The following is a 22569-nucleotide window of genomic DNA, read 5'->3' as shown; positions in this document are numbered from 1 at the left end:
CTCATGCACAACTGCAGGAGCAGCTGCTACATCGGAAATCTTCTCAGTGACACCTCATCACCAGCAGTGTGACGTTGAAGGACATTGCGCGTGTTACTCGGAAGTAATTGTACATGTGGGCTGATTGGTGATGAACGCCTCGTGGTCGAAGCCTCGTGTACTCCAAGCGATGTCTCATAAGATACGATTGCTCAAATCTAATGGACACTATCCCGACCTCTCAGTACCACTGACGCTGCCATGTCTTCAAAGCATGCGCGGAAAGCGGTAAGTACTGCAGTCGGTTCTTACATTTTCAATCCTCATGCATGGAATGCCAAGAACCCATACTTGGATATCGAGGCTATCGTCGACAACAAGGAGGAGGAGGAGGAGGAGGAAGAAGAAGAAGAGGAGGAGGAACTGGGTAAGTGTCTCAGCTGCGTTATTGGATATATCTTACAGCTTGTTTCCAGCCGAGTTGCTCGCCGACGTCCAACGCACTCAACAAGCTCGGGCGCATCTTGATAATGCATGTGTCGGCGACAATGCTGCTGACGCAGAAGCCATGGCCCGGTCTATTACGGAGAGAGACATGGCGGCTAGACGTGCACAGCGGGCCTCGCAGTCGGGTGGCGCAGTCGTCTCTCTTGCCCCCGATGGAATCCACCTTCAAGCCACGGAAAATGGTTTCCTCTCTCCTTGGGTGTGCATCTCGCGTGGTACATATAAGCACGATGTGGCCTTCGTGGAGTCGCGAGAGGACTCTCTCCTCCACGTCTGGGTGGTTCCGCGCTTGCCTACTACAAAAAAGCGGCAGCACGGAAGAACTTCTCAGCAACCAATGCCGCCAGCATTACTGAAGGAGTTGTTCAGAGAGGCTGTGACAGAAAGTGAAGGTGATCGGCTGATACATATTCTCAAGGGCAAGAAGTTCAAAGGCGGCCTCCTGCAGCTCGAACTCACTTTGGACCGGGTGACTTTCGATGTCCACGCGACTCGAAACGACGTATTCGTCTTTAATGCGGCGAAATTCGTGCCAAAGACAGCGATAGCGAAGCTCATTCTATTCTGTGTTGACTTCGAACCGGCTGCAGGCACGCATGTGATCGTTATACAGGGCGAGCAATGCAGCCTCATTGGTGTCGTGCATTCAGTCATTAATGGACAGGCTACGCTAACCAATCTCTACCACGAGAAGTTGGATGATGAACTTTCGTCTCTCGTGCTACCTGTAACTCAGTTACACCCCCTTTGGGCAGTTGGCGATGCGGTCAAAGTTAAGACGGGCCTCCATGCGGGCTTGGAAGGGCAAGTGATTGCCATGGATGATTTCGATGTCACAATTGTTCACATGAACAAAGTCGAGGTATGTTGTGCACTTCTCATGCAATTGCAATCCTTAATAGCGGAACTTTCCTCAGCATGTATGTTCTACCTACAACGATGCTTCCAAGTACTGAACTTTTCTCAGCGAACTAGAAACCCAATAACAGGAGTCTTTCATACTTCTTCTGTGTTGGAAACCTCTGAGGTATGTCTCACCAACTGCGACGTTATCGATGCTCAAAACTCGATATAGCATCATGTGTTACCCTGGGATCTCTTACTCACAGAGTCCAAGGCGGAATGGACCTCGATACAGCCGTCGGTGACAGTATCAAGGCCGGGAGAGCAGCGCCCCTCACGCTCTGAGACGCAAACAGAGGAAGAGGTGGAGATGGAGCTTGCCCTCAAGCATCCTGACCGACGGAATCCCGACATCGGGCGAGCGGTGCGTGTCATCAAAGGCCCTTTGAAGGGATTTGTGGGCACATTGCGAAACGTCACGTACCACGGCGATTACGAGGTTGAGCTTGAAGCCAAGCTTTTAACCTCGAGGGGCGTCCTCTTGTTCCAAAAGCCCGAGATCGCATTCCGGTCAGAAGAAAGGTAAGATTCATTACTTGTAGTTCTGGTCATATCTAACTGCCTCATTGCAGGGGCAACATCGACACGGCGGAGCGTGGTCTGCTCCCTGAGCAGCCTCGGACCCCATTGGGCCACGAATTAGAACCCACGTCACACAACACAGATTCAGCGTGGGCGTATTCGGTGGAACTTGATGGTGCGTAACTGTGCCGCCACTACCGAGCGTCCGCTGAATCCACATTAGGACCCGATGGATCGATGTCTTCAGTCGAACCTAATGGTGCGTAGCCTCATCATCAACACAAAATGTCCACTGAATTCACATCAGGACCCAATGGATGGATGCTGGATGCGGCTGTGGCACCTGCGTTCCATACTTATCGCTTCAAGTTCATGTGCACAGCCGGTCAACTCCGAGACAAGCTGATGACCACGGTGAAGGGAGCCTCCCCAGTGAACGGCAAGGTGCGATGCGAATACCGGATGCGAAAGCTGGAATATGCCGATGTCTCTCTCCAAGACCTCGCCATATTGTGACCAGGCCCTGGCGATTATGCGATCGTGTGTAAGCGTGGCCCCAACTTCGGAGCGTACGGCAAAACGATGTGGGGCGTGGCAGACCCGCTTGTTCTAGTACTGGAAGAAGGCGGCAGGACGCTTAGGGTGGATAGGGATGACTTGGCCCAGCTTGTGTGCAAATAAGTGGTTTTCTCGTAATTTTACATGCTGTTCCTGTCCCTTGCCCCTCGTCGTTGCATCCTGCGCTGTTTGTCGATGTCCTGTCATTTGCCGCTTTCTCATTATATACAGTTAATGTACTTCCTTTGATCGAACTTGTGCTTGTGCTTGTGCGATCTCCCACGACCAGTTGAAAAGCCGCTGAGCGGTACACTTGGCGATCCAATGACCACTAAGCGGCCATCGAGTGTGCCACTCGTCAAGCCGCTTAGCGGTGCTATGGGTGTCCGACCTCCTTACAGTTTGAATATTAGGTCGAGGGTGTGAGGCCCTGACATCTCACCTCATATATAGACTCTAATGTCAAATGTCAAATGATCATACATTGTAACTTTGTGTCGCCCTTATACTAGTTCGATATTTAATCTGTTGTCTGCCCTGAAAGGCATAATGTCGATCAGAATTTCTTCCCGCCGGACATGCCGAACGAGACCTAAAATTTTCGGACGAATGTTATATGGTAACATAGCCATTTGCGAACATTGTATATGTCGCAATATCACACATTATCAATGTGTGATTTGGGTATCGCATGCCCAGACATCAGGCCTTACATTGTAAACATATTTTCGACCGTCGGAGCTACATACGGGCCGTCATACATGTACAATGTTAGGCCGGATGTTCCCACAATGTAAGGAACTTAGATATTAGTCCCCGTCTCCGGTGTCACTTCGGCCGTGGAGCACGGGCGCTTCTCAGACGCGTCGGTCACATGTTCGCGCCGTTATGTGAGAATTTGAAACCTTCGACTTAAGCTTGTCCTCCGAAGCCTCAGGCTCCTACCGAGATATCGTAGCTGGCATATGAGATAATGGTGACGCGACCACGTTGGATGCCGTGGGAGAAATGTGCTCACCGATTTCAGATGTTTTGGCCACAATCATTGTCTACCTGCCCTCTGGCCGCCGTGAGCGTGTTGGCCCATGTTCATTTCCGGAAATGACACATGCACGGCACGATGCAGAACATCGTAATTTTACTTGGTCCATCCACCGACATTCATATATAAGGCACTGCCTCTCTCAGTCCTGTTTCTGTGTGTCTGCTTTCTACAGTGTCTTCTTGACCATCTGAATCGTACCCTCTTCAGGATACTACACTCTACACAACATCTAGAGGCGAACAGCTGGACCTACCACAACCTGGGACCCTGTCTCCTGGCCCGAATTCGCCCCAGGTTTCTTCATCTGACGCAGGATCTGCAGACGAACAGCAGGACGTACAACACAGCCTCAGACCCGCCTTTACAATACGTTTACCTCCTACTGCTCCACCGTAGGTGACGCCCAACAAAGTCTGGAGTCGACAACAGTTTTCCTAAGTCCGGAGAAAGACGTGGACCTGCGCATTGATTTGGCGGACGAAATGACAAACCATATCGTCGAGATCGGCCTTGAAGACTTCATGGCAGAGTTTGTTCCCGGTCCTGATCCGTCATATGAAGAAAGGTCCAATTTCCAGAGTTTTGAATGCGTAAAGCTTGACGGGCTCGAGACTGATATGTATCCTGGTTTGGTGCGTGTCTTCTTTTTCCGCATTCCGAATCTTCTCTTGATCTGACATTGGTTTATAGTGTAAGGTTTTTCAATCTGTTCTAAACGCCGTCCCTCAGAGTGGCCTCACTGCCAGAGACACTGGCGAGTACCTGGACGTGACTGGTAGCGAAGTAGCAAGCGACGAGAATATCACCAAATTCGGCATTGGGATCTATCCTACAACCGCCGCTGCGAAGGAAGCTTACTCTGTTCCGACGAAACAATTGATGCGGGGCAAATCGGCTCAACGCCAGAAGTACTACATGGCGAGAGTCTCCTGGGCTTGGACTTGTGTACCTATAGAGGCCAAGAGTAACCACCAGAGATCAGCTTTCGAGTTCAATGACCCTGGGGCACATTTTCTTCATGCTCATTCGCACGATGGCTTACGGACCTTGGGACAGATCACCGAGCATGCGGCCCAGATACTCCTTCGCCAGCACCGCCTCTTTTGCCTCATGGTTTTCATCTGCAAATCCGGTGCCCGTCTAATCCGCTGGGACCGCGCTGGCGGAATCGTCTCCAAAAGTTTCGACTACATTCAGGAACCAGAGACGCTACATACGTTCATGTACAGGGTCGGGAAGATGAACGACTCTCAGCGGGGCTACGATCCTACTGCCATCCTTGCCACACCTGAAGAAGTGGCGGAGATGAGGAGTTGCGAGAGCCGGCTGAACGAATATCACAAAGAATGTTTGCGAGAGGCCATGTTGGACGGTTGGCCTATTTACAAGATCGAGTTCAAGGCGGACGATGTACTCAGTGAAACCGGTAAAACTGTCTCACCTCCATCGACGTCGAAGAGGCACTATCTGGTAGGGCGTGCACGGTCCTCAAGCAGTTCTCTCACAGGCCGCGCGACAAGAGGTTATGTGGCATATGACATGGCCACGCAACGACTAGCGTTTCTCAAAGATACTTGGCGCACTGACTCGGACAAGGTCAAACCTGAACGAGAGGTGTATGAACGATTATATCAAAAGGGAGTCCGGGAGAGGATCGCGACCCTCATTTGTGGTGGCGACGTTGGCGAATCGGTTCAGAAGACTCGTACGCAGGAATTTAACGCCCGGATAATGGGTCGGATTCACTACCGGATCGTTGTGAAAGACGTCGGCCGTCCGCTGGAGGACTATGCTGATGTTCGAGAGATGATCTTGGTTGTTCGTGATGCGGTCATAGGTCAGCTCTCCTTTTTTCAAGTTTGATATATGTGGTCCTTTCTGACGAGATGTTTTGATAGCCCACCGTGATGCATGGGTATCAGCTGCGATACTCCATTGTGACGTCAGCGCCAACAATATCCTGATTTCTCAGGACCCCGATGCCGAAGGATATCTAACAGGCACCTTGTCTCCTGCCGGATTCTTGAATGATTGGGACATGTGCAAATACAAGGAACATCTTGACAAAGGTGCCTCGCAAAATACTCGCTCGGCATGTATCATGATTGTGTTGTGTCTTTTGCTAGAATCTAACCTTGTTGTTCAGGGTACTTGGCAATTCATGTCTGCTCTGTTGCTCCGTTATCCGACGGTCAAGGGGCATGAAGTTTCTGATGACATGGAATCGTTTGTTCACCTGGTGCACTGGTTAGCACTCAAATACCACCCGCATGATCTTTCAGGTTCGCCTCTCCGGACCCACATTGAATCAACCTACAATGAATGTGATCGCACACTTGCTGGCCACTACGTCGGTGGTACTTACAAGTTCTCGACTATTAAGGCAGGACTGGTACCATTCGATGTTTCAGGCAACCCCGCGTTGAGTAACCTTCTTCGCTCTCTGATCGAACTTTGTCGTAGACATTATGCTGCCATTGACATTGATGCATTGGGACCGATTCATGGAGCAACCACTACTACTCCCTCCGCACCGGTCACATTTCGCACTGAACTCCCACCTGGCTTTGACATTGTGACACCTGCGGCTTTAATTCCTCGACCTTCTGATGGGCAGCTCCTCTTGGCCGACCACCATGCAGTCTATGTTGCTTTCACTGCAGTCGTGAGAGACAACGGGCCGTTCTGGGTTAGTGACAAGGTTGAAAACAAATTCAAACCGTTTACGAAGGGAAAGTCACTACAAGAATCTTTCCAGACAGGCACAAGTGTAGGCAGCGAAGGAAAGGCAGATGACTTTACCGAAGATTCAGCCAAGCGACAGAAGACGCAAGGATCGAAGTCGGGTGCTTGCTCATCTCGCTCAAGAGCTACTGGAAGTTTGGGTTTGAACGCCTCTCAGCTGGACTCGATGGATGAAGGTCAAGACTCGGAGGACTGAGCTCGGAATATTATGCTACCGTGATATGGTGCTATAGACTATGATCGTAACTCGCCACCCCCTTAGCTCTCGTGCACTCTGGAAAGCTAAGGAAGGATATAAGTATGCGCCATCGCCGGCGGACTTCTCCCAGTGTTGTTCTAAGGGTGGTACATGTGGTCATCAAACTAACCATAGAATAAGGTATTCATGCTTGAGGCGCCTTTGACGTACACAATGCCTTGGCGTGTACGTGCTGTGGGGTTAAGGAGGACATTGAAGTTGACAAAGATCATCGTTGTGAGTGCTTGCTTCTCGGTGTAACCTTGCCCGAGCCCATACTCGAGCCTTTATCGAGGCTCTTTCATATGGGAAATATCATTGACCACCATCTAAGGCCTGGATGGACCTCTCGCAGAACCGTGTTGATTAGTTTGTTCAATCATGCCACTTGCTCTTCCGTGCGAACTCGTCGCTTCATCGCATTTCTCGAGAGCACGACAATGTCCTGACCTTGTATCTTGTTGAACAGCCCCAAATCATGGCCACTGAAACCGCTGTGTACACTCACGGAGAGACCGAATCAGTGCTGCGTGCGCTGTACTGGCGTACCGCAACCAACTCCGCTGCGTACCTGATTCCTGCACTGCGCTCCGACATGCGCATCCTGGACATCGGGTGCGGGCCTGGCACAATCACGGCGGACTTGGCAAAGCTGGTGCCTAATGGTGATGTCGTCGGCGTGGAGCTCGCCGGCGATGTTCTGGAAAAGGCGCGCGCGAATGCGGCGGCGCTGGGGGTGAAGAACGTGCAGTTCGTGGTCGGCGATGTGAACGGACTGGCGTTTCCCGATGGCACGTTCGACGTCGTGCACGCGCACCAGGTGCTGCAGCACGTCGGGGATCCCGTGCGGGCGCTGCGCGAGATGCGTCGGATCACGAAGCCTGGCGGGATCGTCGCCGTGCGCGATACTGACTTCGACACCTTCACGTGGTTCCCCGACGTCGAGGGCATGGCCGACTTCAAGGAGAAGTATGTGCACGTGCAACGCGCAAATGGTGGAGAGCCATTGGCGGGACGGCGTCTGCATGCGTGGGCGCGCGAGGCTGGGTTCGATCCCGCCAAAATCACCAAGTCCTCTAGTACCTGGTGTTACGGCACCCCGGAGGAACGCGCGTGGTGGGGCGGCCTTTGGGCTGACCTTATCGTCTCACCTGGATTGACGCGCACCGCGATCTCCAATGGCGTTGCTACGAAGGAAGAATTGGAGCAGTTTGCGGCAGCGTTATGTAAGTGGGCTGGTGAAGAGGATGGCTGGTTTGCCCTTATGCATGGTGAGGTTCTTTGCCGCGTTTGAACAAGAGGGCAAGAGAGATGTCAATGAGCGAATAAAGAATGAGTCAGTGGACTGACGATTATACGTGGTGCAAGGGCTATTTGGATACATATTTCGATCCTGTAGATGTATATACAGGACGCATAACCACTTTTTTCCATTGGAAATAACGTGGAAAAAAGCATGGAAATAAATAAAGTATTTTCGGATGAAAAACCAGGAGAAAAACGTCAGAAAAAGACAAAAGATTCTCACAGTTTTTTTCCCTTGGAAGTTGCCTACCATACAAGGCAACTGGACGACATGACAGGACGTGCCAAAATCTGGACAAAATTGGCATATTTGGCCACTAACTTCCTGTGGAAAATTTGAGGAAATGCTCTGTTCTTTTACACGTTTTCTCCTCGTGTTCCTGTAGAATAACATTGTTGATTTCCACACGCTATTTCCTCGGGAAAAAAAGGTTATGCGTCCTGTGTATATATAGAGCTGAATTTACCAGCATTGACTATATCGGGATTGACGGTAATGATGGAGTACTTGGGATCTCTCAACTTAGGTTCCTTCATATTCTCCTTTCTTGGTATCTCACCTTCCCCATTCGGAATGTTCTCCGTCCCTGGCTGCGGTGGTGACCCGTAATACACTCTATTTTTCGCGAGGACAAGGTGGTTCCATGAACTCAGAGTAGACTCTGTCAAAGAATCATCATATTCAAACTTGCACCCTGGGGATGTCATGTCCCTTCGTCTAGAGCCGCTGCCAACAACCAGTGTACGACTTTATCTATCAAGGCAGGACTGGTACACGCACATTACAGGTACGTATATTCAAAGTATAGAGTGATGGCAACAACTCAACACCAATAAAATCAGTGGGATCGTATCTCAGGCAGCAACATTTGCCCGCATTTGCGACACCAAGTCCACAGCCGCCTTAGATCGTGGTAAAATCGAACATCGGAACGGTGCAGGACAGCTTGGCACTCTTAGATAAGCACCCGCACCAGGAGGAGTATGAGCGTCACATACTTGCTGAATCCACCACTGAAGGCCAGTGGAGGCGTGATGTCTTCGCCGTGGGCATCTCGAGCCTTAGAAATGTTTAGGGTTGCTACAATGTTCGCTATGGCAATCCATATTGCCTCATCCGCGAATCGACGGCCAGAACAGATTCTGTTCGATGAGGTAAGGTTAGGCTGTACGCGAAGGGACGAGCGGTTGAGGATCGTACCGTCGACCAAATCCGAAGATGATATGCCACGGGTCCCTTAACTCCGCCGCATTCGCGTCCATTTCCTCAAACCGTTCCGGACGGAACCTCTCAGGATCTGGGTAGAATTTTGGATCTTGTGACATCGCCCTGAGGATAACACATCAGTAAACACACTCTGTAGCCGACGTATGTTCGAACCATATATTCGGGAAAACCATCGTGTCCCCTGGGATGTGATATCCAGAATATTCGTCGTCGTGCATCAGCTGATGGGGAATACCGAGAGGAAGTGGAACGTTCCACCTGCCCGCAAGACCGTCACACAAGACCTTATAGCAGAGAGTGATGGGCGTACCGATAGACCTCTTTCAAGACACATTCTAGATATGGTAGGGAGTCGCGATCGTCGAAATCCGGAAGACGCCCGCGTCCGACTACCCGGTCCACTTCTTCTTGCGCCTTCTTGTAGACTTCCGGGTGAAGCACCATAGTTAAAAAGAACACTGAGAGTGTGGTAACTGTCTGCGATCGGCAGTGGCCAAATTTATCAGAACTCGCACAAGAATTCGGTCCAAATGATTGCCTACCGTTTCAGTCCCCGCTGGTGCTATAAAGTTAGCTTGTATCAGTCGAAGTGGATAGGCGAATGCGCACCTCCGAACAAGACACCTGCGGTACCCTTGATATCCTCTTCCTCTTCATCCGTAAGTTTACCCTCACTGATTGCCTGCTCCCCGGCCGCGATGTTCGTGGACTTCTTCCCTGCATGTAAGCCACATAGTACTCTTGCCGAATCAGTGCCGCTGACGAGAGATCGTAGTGAAGTTCCTGCCTTCCTGGATGCCTGGTGATAGCTTCCAAAGGGAGGCAGCTGCGGTGCGTATTCTAGTACGAAAGCTGCTGGACGTGCCATATGACATGGTGAAGAGTGCATTGGTGCGTGTCTGGAACGGCTCCCCGAATCACATGTGAATGTTTGCCTACAGGCCACTGGTACTGCGGTCCCATCCCTCACTTCATCTCTACTGCTTCCGACATCTGATACTGCGGTGGTCGCCTGCCGAACAATCTGCACATACTTGTCGTCGGACGACCGAACGGTATGCCCGTAGGCTACTTCCATGACCAAGGCTCCCATGAACCTGGAAGAAGGTCAGCCTCCGCGGGCGGACGGAGAGGATATCACTTGCTGCTCCATGTGTGTGACATAGTCGTCGGGCCTCTCGATCAGGTTCGACAGGAGTATGTACGTCTCTCGCTGTCTCATCGGACGGAAGGTCCTGACCGCGTCCTTATCTTGCACGGCATTGTGGATCCACCGGCGTTGCTTGCGGAAGCGTTCACCGTACCGCATATGAGAGGTCATGGAGTGGAGCCCCATCCTGTCAGTCATGCGGCGTTGAATGGCCTAATAGATACAGAGTAATTGACATACTTGCAATTCGACATGTAAGGTGAACCTTGGTCTGTCAGAATAGATCGAGCTCTTCTTGTCCATTAGATCTTGAGCTGCCTGTAAGGAATTGACGACGAGCACGCGTGTGCCAAGGAATCGAGCAAAGACCACATCGCCTGCATTTCGTTCAGAGACCGAAAACAAACAACGAAAATGCTCACCATACTGCACACCCCACGCCCTTAGGGCCTTCCATATCTCATTTTTAGGAAGTTGGTGGATATTGCCGAGGAGGGGGACTGGCGTAGGACCAGGTGGAAGTAGGAGAGAGCCTCTGAAAAGTCCGTGCGCATACACAAGTAGAAGGGTGAATAATGAAAGCAAGGCAACAGGAACAAGGAAAGTCATAATGTCCTGGTGGCTCTGTGGGGGAAAAGGCCAACGAAGTGAAATAGGCTATGATCCTGACTTTATACCATAGTGTGTTCACACGCCGTCTGTACGCCACAAGCCTTCCATAGCATCAATGTAAATGCATGCGATCCAACCGGATGAATTCAGTGTAGAAGTGCCAGGGAATGCGCCATAGATTCCCTTTCCGAAGTGACAACTGACCTGCAGCCTGTGACAGCGTAATCATTCGAGGCACTTCTCTTCGTTCAGTGAAGGTAGCCCGCAGCCGTTAATTCATGACCCTTGTGTATTGACCGGAGTCAAAGTAACCATCACAAGATGGATTGTGCCTTGCCTGGACCAAAGTGAGTAGTAGTCAGTGAACTTCCGGATTGCGTCGTGGCCCTCTGATGAGAGCATACTAGGTAGCTCACATCTCTGGAAAATGCTCACGTCCCGTCGGCCGGTACGACTCCAGCTAGCTCAGAGACCGTTATTTCGAGAACTAGATGTTGGACAAGCCGCATTCGTGAGTACAGCTTCTCTTCTAGCAATGACTTGATAACGAGCACAGACCTGTGGAAGGATCGCACAAATTCACGTCACCTGCAAGACAATGTTCAGCCCGAAATGAATGCAACCAGTGAAGAACGGTACCCTATCACGCTCCCAGGTCGCAAAAATCTTCTGCTAGTCGCCCGGAGGAAGCCGGTGGATCTTCCCGCACAGGCTTCCGGCCTGGAGGGGCTTGGAGACCACTGCCCGCACTGCGCCAATGCTGGTACAATTGCCAGCCCAGTACTAGTAGGACAACCAAGGGCATGGCAGCAACAGCTTGGACTTGGACCAGTCGAGGATAGTGCCAAACTTCTATTACAAAAGGAACGACTAGGTCTTCCTGCGGGTAACTAGAGGCTATATCTACGAGCCTATAGCTATATATCGGCATCAGTCCTTCATGCAACAACTTCCTCCAAATTTCCTTTCTTGGTATCTCACCTTCCCATTTTGGAATGCCATCCCGTAGCGTAAGTACTTTTCTGTCGTACCAATCAAAATCTTGAGAGTGCGAACGGATTGAATGTGGAAATGTACAGCGTGTTTCATTTATACTCCGTAACTTTTGAGATCTACCTCATAGTCATCTTCCGTAAGCGTACAAACACCTCACCTGAAGTACCACATTGACAGAAAGGCATTTATCGGGATGTCAAGTGGTTCGACCACATTAGCTGAGAGAACTCTACCGAAGAATCATCACCTCCCAATTTGCACCATTGGGATGTCATGTCCCTTCATCTAGAGCCAGACACTGTGAACAATCAGTGCAAGACTTTACGAGATCGCCCGAGACAAACTTACACGGAACTCGATGAACGCACTGGCACCGCCACCTCCTCCAGCTCGTGACTTTGGCGACGGCATGAGGAACTGCAGGCTCAGTAGCCCTTCCTCGTTGATCCGCAGCGAGGTCTTCGAGGAGCTCTGCAGCGCGCGCAATGTCTTAGAGATATGGCTGAAGCGGTAGCTGGTATTATCCCTCCTCGTCAGAGATTTTGTGATTTCCTCCAACGGGTGGTAGAGGTACCTGAAGCTGACCGTGTTCTCGCACTCACATGTCTCGAGCACCTCCTTGTCGCTGGGGTAATCCATCTAGACACAGGCGATATTGGTTAGTGAACTGGGAAGACCTCGTTGAAGCACGGACAAGAACAGCACCTCAGTACTTCCGAATGTCCCCGCAGCTTGGAGTCGTAATCTGGGTTGTATTGACGCTCGAGCAGCCCTCCCGGGAGGTGGAGGGGGATTGCCTGTAATTGTGAGTTTCTCGCATGACGGATCAAGCTCAGACAGTGCGTCGCGGAGCCATGAAGACTGTAAGCATAACGTTTCCAGCAAAATTAAGCCGCTGTGATTAGATAAGCCAGTAAACTCTCGTACCTTCAGGATTATTTTCAAAACTCTGCGATGAGGAGCAGCGTTCAGTAAGGGTGGTGGTGAATCTGGACGACGACACTGACGTTTCCGTGGTCTCAAACGGTAACTCGAGGTGAGCCTCCGGATCGAACGTGGTGACTTCGCATGTCGCAGTGGGACCCTTGGAGTCTTCTGCTCTGAAAAGACGCATGTATCAGGGGGATGAAGCATCAACTGGGGCGCATTACTCACACTAGCATCGACAGCGGGTAACCTGCCCCAGCATACGACATGCGCATCCCCGTCCCCTTCTCGGAGTCAAAAAACTGGTCAATGCGCGCATTTCCAGAAGCTTTCGAGCGTGCGCGATCTGACGGCCCTGCTTCGTCGTCGTTGCGCTCATCCCGATCCAAGTCGTCGTCACGCCGCCACTGCCGGAATTTCGGAGTCGTAGCTACTCCGCCGGCTGTGCCGAAAACATTGAGGCACTCAATGAACGTATTCAGTGGTATCTCGAACGCGGTGTTGCGCTGCTCCTCGTCTTCATCTTCTTTCTGTGATGAGTCCTGCGACGAAGAGAGGGCTTCTGGGTTGTACGTATAATCGTCGAAAACATCACGGAATATATATGCAGTCCCTGTGGAATATATTGAGCACCTGCTTCACCGTCGTGATGGCCTATGCTCACCTAGTAAAGTTCGTGCGTCTTCCACGCTCACCGTTAGTCCGACCTCGCTGATGTTCACGGTGGCGCGCTGTCTGAAGAGTGAGACACCATGACTTTCAGTAACATAATTGGTGGCTACGTTTCCAAAGTTCACTCCGCGAAGAAGTGCCGCGAAATATCGCACATCGCGGACCGATGCTGCAAGGACCTGATCGAAAGTTCAGCGCATGAGGATTGGTCAATCGGCTACTGACTTGACTGTTGTCTCTTTCATTCTCATCAGACATGATTTTATCGAAATAACGATGCGATTCTGGATAATCGGAATGAGAAACGAACACGGAGTCTGGGAGGAAGGCGGCTAACGCGACGCGTCACGTCCCAGACGCGATGTGACCGTCGTGACGTCGTCGTGACCCCGCTTCAAGAGCGCAGCTAGCGTGACTGCGGACTGCGGTACTACCGTGACACAGCCAGCGGAAGCTGCGAAGACATTGTTATTCTTTCTCAGATCAATTACGCTCTCAAAGTGTCATCATCAGAGTATCGATTCTGACACTTGATGAAACGGATATCTCTCGTGAATCACACCACCGACGTGCTGGTATGGGGAAGTTGCGACTTGGTAGAACATGAAATCCTCTCTCCTTCAGTTTCGACATCGATCTCGCTCTCCAAGTTCCATACGTCTGTGACCATTGCTGTCGTATCAGCCTCGGCCAATGTCGACAAGGAATGGGCCGTGCCCGCAAAGGCATTCACGATACGGTTACCATTGTCGCTGGGAGCAAGCTGGAAAGCGGTGGAAGTGGAGAAAGGTTGTCCGTGGCGGATATATCAGAGCAGGGTATTATGCTGTTGCTGTGCTCACTTGCGGATACCGATGGTGCCTCCTCTAGGTGTCGAAGAAGCACCACAGGTTACTGATCCTACCCCGTCGGGACATGTCGACATTCCTCGCGGAGATGCCGGACTCTCTACCTCTATCCTCGCTGCTCCTTCCTGGTGGGTATGAACTGCTATTGTGAGGCCATTCCCGACTTGACATCTGTGCACAGGAACACACGACACGTACGTATAATTATACTCAATGCAGGCTCGTAGTGACAATGCAGACAGCATGGCTTTTTATGGCTGGCCAATATCGCAATGCCAATCTCTCACCACGCCCCTGGCAGTGCAGCTGCAATTCGGTATCAGGGTCCTCGACATCCGCCTAGCTGTGATCGAGAACCGGCTGATATCCTACCACGGCGCGTACCCTGAACGCGCGCCCTTCCAGGAAATCCTCGCGACCGTGCACGCGTTCCTCACTGCTTCGACAACTTGCCACGAGACAATTGTGATGTCAATCAAGCAGGAGGACTTCATGAAAACTTCAATTGTCCTGTTCTCTCAACTGGTGCGCGACGAGATCTTGCATGGCCCCGGAGGTAGAGATATGTGGTTCTTCGAGAACCGCATACCGCACCTCGGTGAGGTTCGCGGGAAGGTCGTGCTATTTAGTCGATTTGGCGGGGATGGCTCGGACTGGGAAGGCGGACTCGAAGGCCTCGGCATACACCCTACGGCATGGCCCGACAGCTCTAAGTGGGGATTCACCTGGCAGTGCAAGGACACACTTGTTCGGACACATGACTGGTGAGTCTCGCTGACCTTCATCGAGGTGTGAAGCTGTCTCATGTCTTTTGGCACAGGTACAATATACCCTCGTTCTTGTCGATACCCGAAAAGACAGAACTCTCCACGCAGATCCTTCAGCCCGACGATCCGCCTTTCCCCACACTATCGATCTCCTATTTTTCCGCATCCTCGTTTCCGCTGGCGTTCCCCCCGACTATTGCACAAGGGTTCGGTTGGCCGAGATTTGGCCTTGGCGTCGAGGGCGTGAACACGCGGGTGGGGAAATGGCTCCTCGATTTGTTCGGCGGGAACGTGAGGAACACGGATAAGGAGGGATCTGCGGGAGATGAGGTGCGCATCCGAGGGTGGACACTGATGGACTTTTTCAAGGACCCGGGAGACAACGCCCTCGTGCCTTTGTTGGTTGAGTGCAACTTCAGAGGGAGGAAGGAGGGTGAGGAGGGCTGGTTATGATCGGTGCATAAAGTTACATCAGAACACGCCGCTGGTTGCCAAGGGCTTGCGCAATTCCCGGGGGGGGCAGCGTAAGAAATATATCGTTTGAACGACATACATGTGTATCTCACTCGCTCGCCCCAGATTGCCCCCGTTGTCACTAGTTTAGGTCATGCCCCTCGTGCCCACTGTCTCCGCATATGGATCCATGTAATTACCCCAACTCCAAGAAGCTTAAGGACATTACTACAAGTCGGAAGTTAAATGGTGAAGGCACGCCACTGCAGTGCAGACAAGGAATATTAACTGCAAGGCTCCTATTCAAGAAACTCTGGTACAGACGTACACTGGCTCTCAAATATGCGGTTGGTACGAGAACCGCAGGAATGTCACGCAATAGTTCCTCATGAATATATTTATCTCAGTTCGGCAATGTCATTGTCGTCGGGGCATCGTGAGGTGGGCCGCCCTGCATTCCTTGCCACGATATCGACCTCAGCATTGGAGCTGCGTCGTGCCGAATGAAGCTTTGAAGTACTGAAGTTGTCGATCAGCATGTCACAATACGTCATATGTGTGTACTTTCCGCTCTTCTCCCGCGTTCAATAGCTATCAATAGCATAAGAATTGTACAGCAATACAGGACGTAACGTGCGGCGATCAACTAAAAGAGCTCAAATCAGCATGTAAACGGACCCTCTTCCGCGTATCCAATAATTGTGAATACCCCGAGACAACTCAGTACAACCCGACAGTCATCGAAAGCCCCAGTGTTTACTACCTCGTCTTATCCATCACAAGTAGCATGTGCCAGTAGATCGCGTAGGATCGTCTCGTGCAGCGGTCGTAAAGGAGACATCCGGATTTTGCATGGACCCTGTTTCTCCGCGACGCTCCGGGCGATGCAGCACGTTGTGATACCATGAAGTCATCTGACGGTCGCGTCTGCTGGCCGGGTGATGTTGATATCTCGTATCGCGTGAACGCGGCGATGACTGCTTGTAAGTTCTCGCTGATCGGAAGGGAAGTACGTAGCGGACTAAGCCAGAATGAGTTGAGTAATAGGATGTATCATTAGAAGAAAATTGTGGAAGACATACCTGAGTTCCCCCCAGACACCTAGAGAACACTATCCGGCCGCGAATGATTGACTCGGAACGCGAGTTCCGCTTGACGAAATTACGTGGGATGTGCTCTCCCCGGCAGAAATAGCGGTCAAACCTCTGACCCAGTCGCGCAGCCAGGTTTGCTAGAAGAGCTGAGCAAGCGTAGACAGTACAGGTAGGTGATATGTGCACTTGTTCGATCATGCTGGCGCCGCAGGCAAGACGAAGGTTGTGTGTGGGGAAAGCAGTGATCGCAAGCGTTTGCGTTGCGAAAGCGCAGGATGTCTGGTCAGAACGACGTCCCAGCTCAGACCCGTACAGGTTCCACTCCTCGGTGTACCAAGAAGCATCACAACCTGCAGCTCGAGACGGTGACGGAGAGGAAAACACCACCTAGAAGGATGGGACATAGTCGACAAATTTCCCATCCACTGCAGCAGGCCGTCGGATGAGCTCGGGTGAAGCTGACTACGGATGTAAAAGAATCGAGGAAACAGCAACCCTTGATATCGCGGCTCCGATGGTGCTATCGAACATTTCCAGAATGTTCAGGAGGCGAAACAGATATGCGCCAACACGAGGCCAATAAATATAGACCAGTAGAAGGCAAATTGAGGGCTAGAGATTATTGAGAGAGGGACGGTGAGGGAAAGAATTGAAAACAAGTTGTGGATGAATTTCATATGTCAGACTGAGTGAGAGAGAAGTTTCGAGGGCATGATGCTGGATATATGCTCGAATTGTGATCTGCCAGGGATTTCGGGCAACTCCTGATGTCATTGTCACCTACAACCATGCAGGCCTCTGAAGAATCTGAAGCCAATCCAATTTACGCGAGTCATCATGCAGAACCCTCTTTAAAGGAAATACATGCTGCAAGATACCCCGTGCATAAAGCTCTGGAAATCCCATTCAGCGATATCCTCGGCGGTCCAGCCTGGGGTGATTGAAGGGCACATGTTCCGCTGGAATACGACCTTCGTGAGAGTGGCGAACTGAGGACGTGCCAGTAAATCGCTGATTTCCGTGCAGTGGCTGTGTGCGTTCGACATCTAGGCAAATTAGTGGGATATAAAGAGACACTCCCACGCAACGCAAGACGGACCTGCAGATGCCCACAGATGCCCCAAGCCCATGTCCATATCCGTAACAAAAAAATTCGCTAATTACGATGATAGAGCGAAGGGAATTGTGTGTCATGGCGGCTTCCTACAATTTAATGGAATCGACTGCGTAGTGCAGCCCCAAGCCTAGATCTAGCGATTCGACATCCTTCATTTGCACGGCGAAGCGGCGCAACACCCGGAAATCGTATGAGTAGTTATCCCATTTGAGAGATCTGCAAAAAGGAGGAGAGGGAAGGAAGCGCGCACACAATTCTTCCGAAGTCACACAGACTGCGAAAATGGACGCGTACAAGGCGGAGAGTGGTGACTGAAGTGAATTCCAATAGGCTCGTGAAGAAACTATTGTGAGTTGTGGTTGTTATCCAGTCGGTGTCAGTTAGTTTGAGGTGGATTAATCTTCTCAGCTTTCCGGCAAGCAATAAGGGGAATTCTGCATTATGAAGTTCACAGGCAGGGAAGCAAACAGGAATGGATGGTCGGAGAATAATGTCTCTCACAAGTTTACCCAAGTAAGGTTTTTTTGTCATCAACTTTGCAAACCCAGCCAGCTGCTCAACTTCCAGGAGAACTACGAAGCTGACAAGGTTCGCAAGGCTCCGGAGATACCACGCAGTGCACGTTGCAGCGCAAGCTATCAAGTCTCTTCTTGTGTATTGTATCATAGAGATGTGATCATCGGGATGGCGCAAAAATATGAGATCCCCTACTTCGTCGATTACTTGCTCGAATACTATGGGTTACCACTCGGCGAATCCTGTAAGTCGGCAGCCCCCAAGCCCCCATATAAGGAAATAATCTGGGGTAGGTGCGCATTCTCAGGTCAAATTCCCGCCGCTTAGAACATTTGACCCGAATCCTCCCTATACATGGGAAAACTGCCGACTTACAGGGTCCGCCGAGTGAGTGGTAACCCATAGTATTTCAACGGTGGAAGACATAATATCAAGAAAATCGCGATCGTCTATGATGATCGATGATTGGCATGTCACGGTCATGTACGCGTCACGCGTACATTACGATCAAATTGGTTGTTTGCACCCCAGTGTTTGGCAAGAGCTCTTGACGAGTGTCCCGAAGCAGATACTCTGCTTCAACCTTCGCTCCTCGCGATATCCGTAGACTTCACTGGTGGGCTTTCAGCGAAGTCAAAACCGATAGACACATTTTATCGACGAAACTCCCTTCGATCATTTTGCCTTCGGACCACATTAAATGCACCGCTCTGGCCATGGGTGGAAAAGGCCTCCTCATTGGCTTACCACTACAGTTTTGAGGTGATCTATAAGTACCTGAAGTAAGTTTCGTCGAAATGTGTCCAAAATGTGTGTGTTGAAGATTTTTGTTTACTACGCTTCTAGTCAACTGCTAGTCACTATACATCTACACCCATTAATATGGCTCCTTGCTATATCTTTGCTCTTAGCGTGAACATTTTGCTGCACCTACGAAGGGCCACCATACAGTGTGAGTTGCAGAAATCCTGCATTTAACCGAGGTCACGTACTTATTCAGAGCGTTTCAGGTGTGCCAGTTGCGAGCACATTTATCTCCGTTCGGCGAAGAATTTTGTCATGACACAGGTTTCAGCCTCGTCCCAGAGTTGCAGGACAGCAGTTCATTGACCGGTTGGCTATACATAGCCCTAAGGACTACCGTTAGCTGATTCCCGAGGTCAAAGAAGTCCTACAGGCACTACTATTCGAGTTTCTAACGCCTGAGCAACCCTGAGGCTTCTAGGCGTCGATCCTAATAAGTAATTTACTTGAGGGCTCGCGCAGGGAGCAGTGCTCGTGTATAAACCCCGCTTTTTTGAGGTACGCCCCCCGATTCACACCAGACATGCCGCCGTTCGCGTATCGCAACCAGCCAGCGAGGACATCCTATATCGTCTACACCGTCTCCACGATGCTGCTTGTGCGGCTTCCGTACTGGACCTTCACGAACCTGCTCCCGTCGTGGCGGCCGTGCCCGGCATGGAGCCTGTGCCAGACGCTCGTCATCAAAGTCGGGCGCGTCATAGTGGACATGTTGTACGCGACACGCCCGCCCGCGGTGGAATCGCTTGAGAAGATCGCGCGGGACGCGAAGAAGCGGGGTTTCGTGTGGGTCGAACCTGCCCCGGAGCCCCTGGTGGGCGATCTCCGCGAGATGGCGGAGGTGAACGGCGTGAAGGCAGCTAGGACGGGTGGGTTCTGGTATGGAGCAAGGGATGCAGATGGGAATGTAGGCCAGAAGGCGGCCTCAGGAGAGAAGGTCGTATATCATATGCATGGTGAGTGTCTCACGTGGATTTTCAATTCAGATGGATTCATGAGGCGGCGTGTTTGCAGGCGGTGGATATGTGGTGCGTATGTCGTTCGGGATGCATGCTACTTCCACACTGAGGGTCTGTACACTCTGTCCACAGATGGGCTCTGCCAACCCGTCTGCTCAGATGGTCACCACTTGCTTGAGCGGCTTCCTTGTGCACTTCCCGACCGAGCGCATCTTCGCGATCGAGTATCGGCTCTGTTCTGCTCCGCCCTTCGAGTCGGCCAACCCCTTCCCCGCCGCGCTACTCGACGCGCTCGCGGGATACCGCTACCTTTTGGACCTAGGATTCGCTCCGCAGGACATAATTATCAGCGGGGACTCCGCGGGCGGGGCCCTCGCGTTCGCGCTTGCGCGCTACCTCGTCGCTGCGGCTCTCCCTACCCTTCCCGCACCCGGCGGGCTGCTCATGCTGTCGCCCACGGTCGACTGGGGTGACACCCACACCGGCCCGGACTCATCCATGGTGCGCAACGCGGGCACTGATTGTGTAGGTGCCATCTTCGAGAGCGGATACACGAAAGCGGGGCTCGTGGGGCGCCTCCCTGCCTCGATCGCCGCAACGAGCGCCTGGATCTCGCCCGGCTCGCTGAAGGCGGAGGTCGTGCCTGGGATGTTCGCTAGCATGCCGCAGACGTGTATCGTGACGGGCGAGGTGGAAATGACGCTCGACCCGATGCGCACACTGCGGGACAGGATGCGCGCGGATATTGGTGAAGAAAGGGTGGTTTATATCGAGGGGCCGGGCATGACGCACGATTACTTGACTGCGGCGTGGTGTGAGCCTGAGCGCACGGATACGCTGCGCGAGATTGCAGCATGGGTCAAGAAGCTGTGAGGCGGTGGGCCATTATTGTTGAGCGGAGGACTCGGATTATTTCTTAACCGTTGTTGGTCGTTCTGGCTGGAAACTTCCTTCACATTTCGTGAATTGGCAGGACAAAATACTCTATTGTCTCACCGTGATGATTGCTGTGATTGCTGGTGCTCAAAGACATACACTGGCCTACAGGTACAAGGCGGAGTTGTTATTCCACGAAGTACCCATAATTTCGGTTCGAGTAGCACAATATAAAGCTGGAGTGCTATCACGAAGACTAGTGTAATCCCTCGAGGTACCCAGGATCTTTCTTAGATTAAGACTGCTTAGAAGAGGGAGCAGGAGTTGGAGCAGGCTTCGCAGGAGGCAGATAGTCACTAATGATGGAGTCGAAATCCGCAGGGGGGACTGCATAAATAGTGCGTCAACTACGCAGGACACATCACAAACCGTAAACGCGTACCTGGGAGTCCCCGCGCCTTCAAGGATGCTGCCAACATATTGCCAACAATCAACCTCCTTATAGCAGGGCCGTCGAGCGCTTGCGGTTCCTCCGTTTTCTGCGGCGGGGGTGCGGTAGCAGTCGTGGTCGCGGCCTCGGTCGCGGTCGCAGTCGCAGTCGCAGTCGCAGTCGGCTTGAATGTGGGCTTAGCCTCCTCCTCCTCCTTGAAGGTGCCTAGCGGCCCACTGGCCTGGCCGAGGTATGCGAGGACGTCGCCCTTGGTGAGCATCCCGCGTACGCCGGTGCCTGTAATCGCGTCCGCGTTCGCGATATTGTTCTCCTCCAATAGGCGGAGGACGGAAGGGAAGAGCGGGCGCTCGGACTCTGGCTGGACCGTTGGGGACGCAGGGGCGGCAGCTTGCGTGGGGGCCGGGGGCGGTGGGGCGGGTGTGGGCGCAGGCGGAGGAGGTGCAGCAGCGGGCTTTGGAGTCGCTGGTTCCTCGGCTGGAGCCTGCAGGTTAGAGATGTCGTCGCCCTCCTCTGCGAGGAGCGCGATGACCTTTCCGACGGGGATGTTCTTGGTGCCGTCTGGGGCCTGATATACTTAATATTGGAACAAGAAGAATTGGTAAAAGCGATAGAAACAGACAAAAATTTTGCCCATGACACCGTCATCCTGGGCCTCCACGTCGATCGTCGCCTTGTCCGTTTCCTGCACACAGAGAAGTAGCGTCAGTACATACGCGTGCAGTCACCGAGCCGACGCACAATCTCGAGGAGCACGTCACCTGCAGAGAAGGCCTCGCCCTCCTTCTTCTTCCACTGTGCAATGCCCCCTTCGGTCATGGTGGGTGACATGGCGGGCATGCCCAGGTTGGTGATTGCCCGACGCACAGCCGAGGCGTGCAAGCCTGCACAAATGGGGTAAGCGGTGTAGCGAGCGATACGCGTCGCACTCACATCTTCGGGCGGACGTCGAGCGAACGACAGCGTAAAGACGGCGGGCGGAGAGCATGACGGGTGGGGAAGTGGGGGTGGAGAGCTAGTACGGGTTGGCGGAAAGTCGGACCAGTAGGGCCGGGAAATCCCGCAATGGCGTTGACGTTAACGCGCCTCGTCCGTCGTTGAACAGTGCAGCCGCGGCCTAGTACTTGTTGTGGGAAAGACTCTTAGCAAAGGGGCCTCGCCAACAGCGAAACTGCACAGCGAAGGCTGGCCCTCAGCAAGAATTGAGTGCTAATACTGCTCTTTTTGGGAGGTAACTTACCTCCCGCCAGGCATTGCCACCTGCGCCAACCCGGTGCGAGAGGGAACGTCGAATACACTG

The 22569-nt window shown here is 52.1% G+C and overlaps 8 protein-coding genes across 8 annotated transcripts; 5 read left to right on the top strand and 3 right to left on the bottom strand.

Moving 5' to 3' along the window:
• Positions 1–240: 240 nt before the first annotated feature.
• Positions 241–2427, top strand: SCP_0410850 (hypothetical protein; the record flags this gene model as incomplete). The annotated part of the gene is made up of 9 exons (XM_027757812.1): positions 241–267; positions 322–406; positions 456–1348; positions 1389–1406; positions 1454–1513; positions 1562–1911; positions 1962–2086; positions 2135–2170; positions 2219–2427. 9 exons carry the CDS (start codon positions 241–243, stop codon positions 2425–2427), a joined length of 1803 nt encoding a protein of 600 aa, XP_027613613.1.
• Positions 2428–3996: 1569 nt separating this feature from the next.
• On the top strand, positions 3997–6455 carry SCP_0410840 (predicted protein; the record flags this gene model as incomplete). Its single annotated transcript, XM_027757811.1, has 4 exons — positions 3997–4146; positions 4205–5351; positions 5413–5606; positions 5661–6455. 4 exons carry the CDS (start codon positions 3997–3999, stop codon positions 6453–6455), a joined length of 2286 nt encoding a protein of 761 aa, XP_027613612.1.
• A 520-nt stretch (positions 6456–6975) lies between these two features.
• SCP_0410830 (Uncharacterized methyltransferase) lies at positions 6976–7791 on the top strand (the record flags this gene model as incomplete). Its single annotated transcript, XM_027757810.1, has 1 exon — positions 6976–7791. One exon carries the CDS (start codon positions 6976–6978, stop codon positions 7789–7791), a length of 816 nt encoding a protein of 271 aa, XP_027613611.1.
• Positions 7792–8657: 866 nt separating this feature from the next.
• On the bottom strand, positions 8658–10789 carry SCP_0410820 (Multifunctional cytochrome P450 monooxygenase af510; the record flags this gene model as incomplete). Its single annotated transcript, XM_027757809.1, has 10 exons — positions 8658–8748; positions 8802–8945; positions 9004–9132; positions 9184–9288; positions 9341–9507; positions 9573–9586; positions 9640–10127; positions 10176–10367; positions 10425–10557; positions 10603–10789. 10 exons carry the CDS (start codon positions 10787–10789, stop codon positions 8658–8660), a joined length of 1650 nt encoding a protein of 549 aa, XP_027613610.1.
• A 1270-nt stretch (positions 10790–12059) lies between these two features.
• Positions 12060–13645, bottom strand: SCP_0410810 (hypothetical protein; the record flags this gene model as incomplete). The annotated part of the gene is made up of 10 exons (XM_027757808.1): positions 12060–12086; positions 12137–12302; positions 12363–12427; positions 12494–12649; positions 12716–12737; positions 12796–12888; positions 12944–13328; positions 13380–13446; positions 13498–13566; positions 13613–13645. The coding sequence occupies 10 exons, from the start codon at positions 13643–13645 to the stop codon at positions 12060–12062; spliced, it is 1083 nt and encodes a 360-aa protein (XP_027613609.1).
• A 275-nt stretch (positions 13646–13920) lies between these two features.
• On the top strand, positions 13921–15455 carry SCP_0410800 (hypothetical protein; the record flags this gene model as incomplete). The annotated part of the gene is made up of 5 exons (XM_027757807.1): positions 13921–14205; positions 14258–14363; positions 14417–14429; positions 14478–14999; positions 15056–15455. 5 exons carry the CDS (start codon positions 13921–13923, stop codon positions 15453–15455), a joined length of 1326 nt encoding a protein of 441 aa, XP_027613608.1.
• Positions 15456–19509: 4054 nt separating this feature from the next.
• On the top strand, positions 19510–20818 carry SCP_0410790 (alpha/beta-hydrolase; the record flags this gene model as incomplete). The annotated part of the gene is made up of 3 exons (XM_027757806.1): positions 19510–19942; positions 20001–20014; positions 20078–20818. The coding sequence occupies 3 exons, from the start codon at positions 19510–19512 to the stop codon at positions 20816–20818; spliced, it is 1188 nt and encodes a 395-aa protein (XP_027613607.1).
• A 298-nt stretch (positions 20819–21116) lies between these two features.
• Positions 21117–22257, bottom strand: SCP_0410780 (Pyruvate dehydrogenase complex protein X component, mitochondrial; the record flags this gene model as incomplete). Its single annotated transcript, XM_027757805.1, has 5 exons — positions 21117–21208; positions 21264–21837; positions 21892–21954; positions 22011–22153; positions 22203–22257. 5 exons carry the CDS (start codon positions 22255–22257, stop codon positions 21117–21119), a joined length of 927 nt encoding a protein of 308 aa, XP_027613606.1.
• Between the last annotated feature and the right edge of the window lie 312 nt (positions 22258–22569).

This window comes from Sparassis crispa (genome assembly GCF_003851025.1).
Source record: "Sparassis crispa DNA, contig_000003F, whole genome shotgun sequence".
Lineage (NCBI taxonomy): Eukaryota > Fungi > Basidiomycota > Agaricomycetes > Polyporales > Sparassidaceae > Sparassis > Sparassis crispa.
The sequence above is the reverse complement of the archived record's forward strand: the minus strand, read 5'-3'. Positions and strand labels throughout refer to the sequence as shown.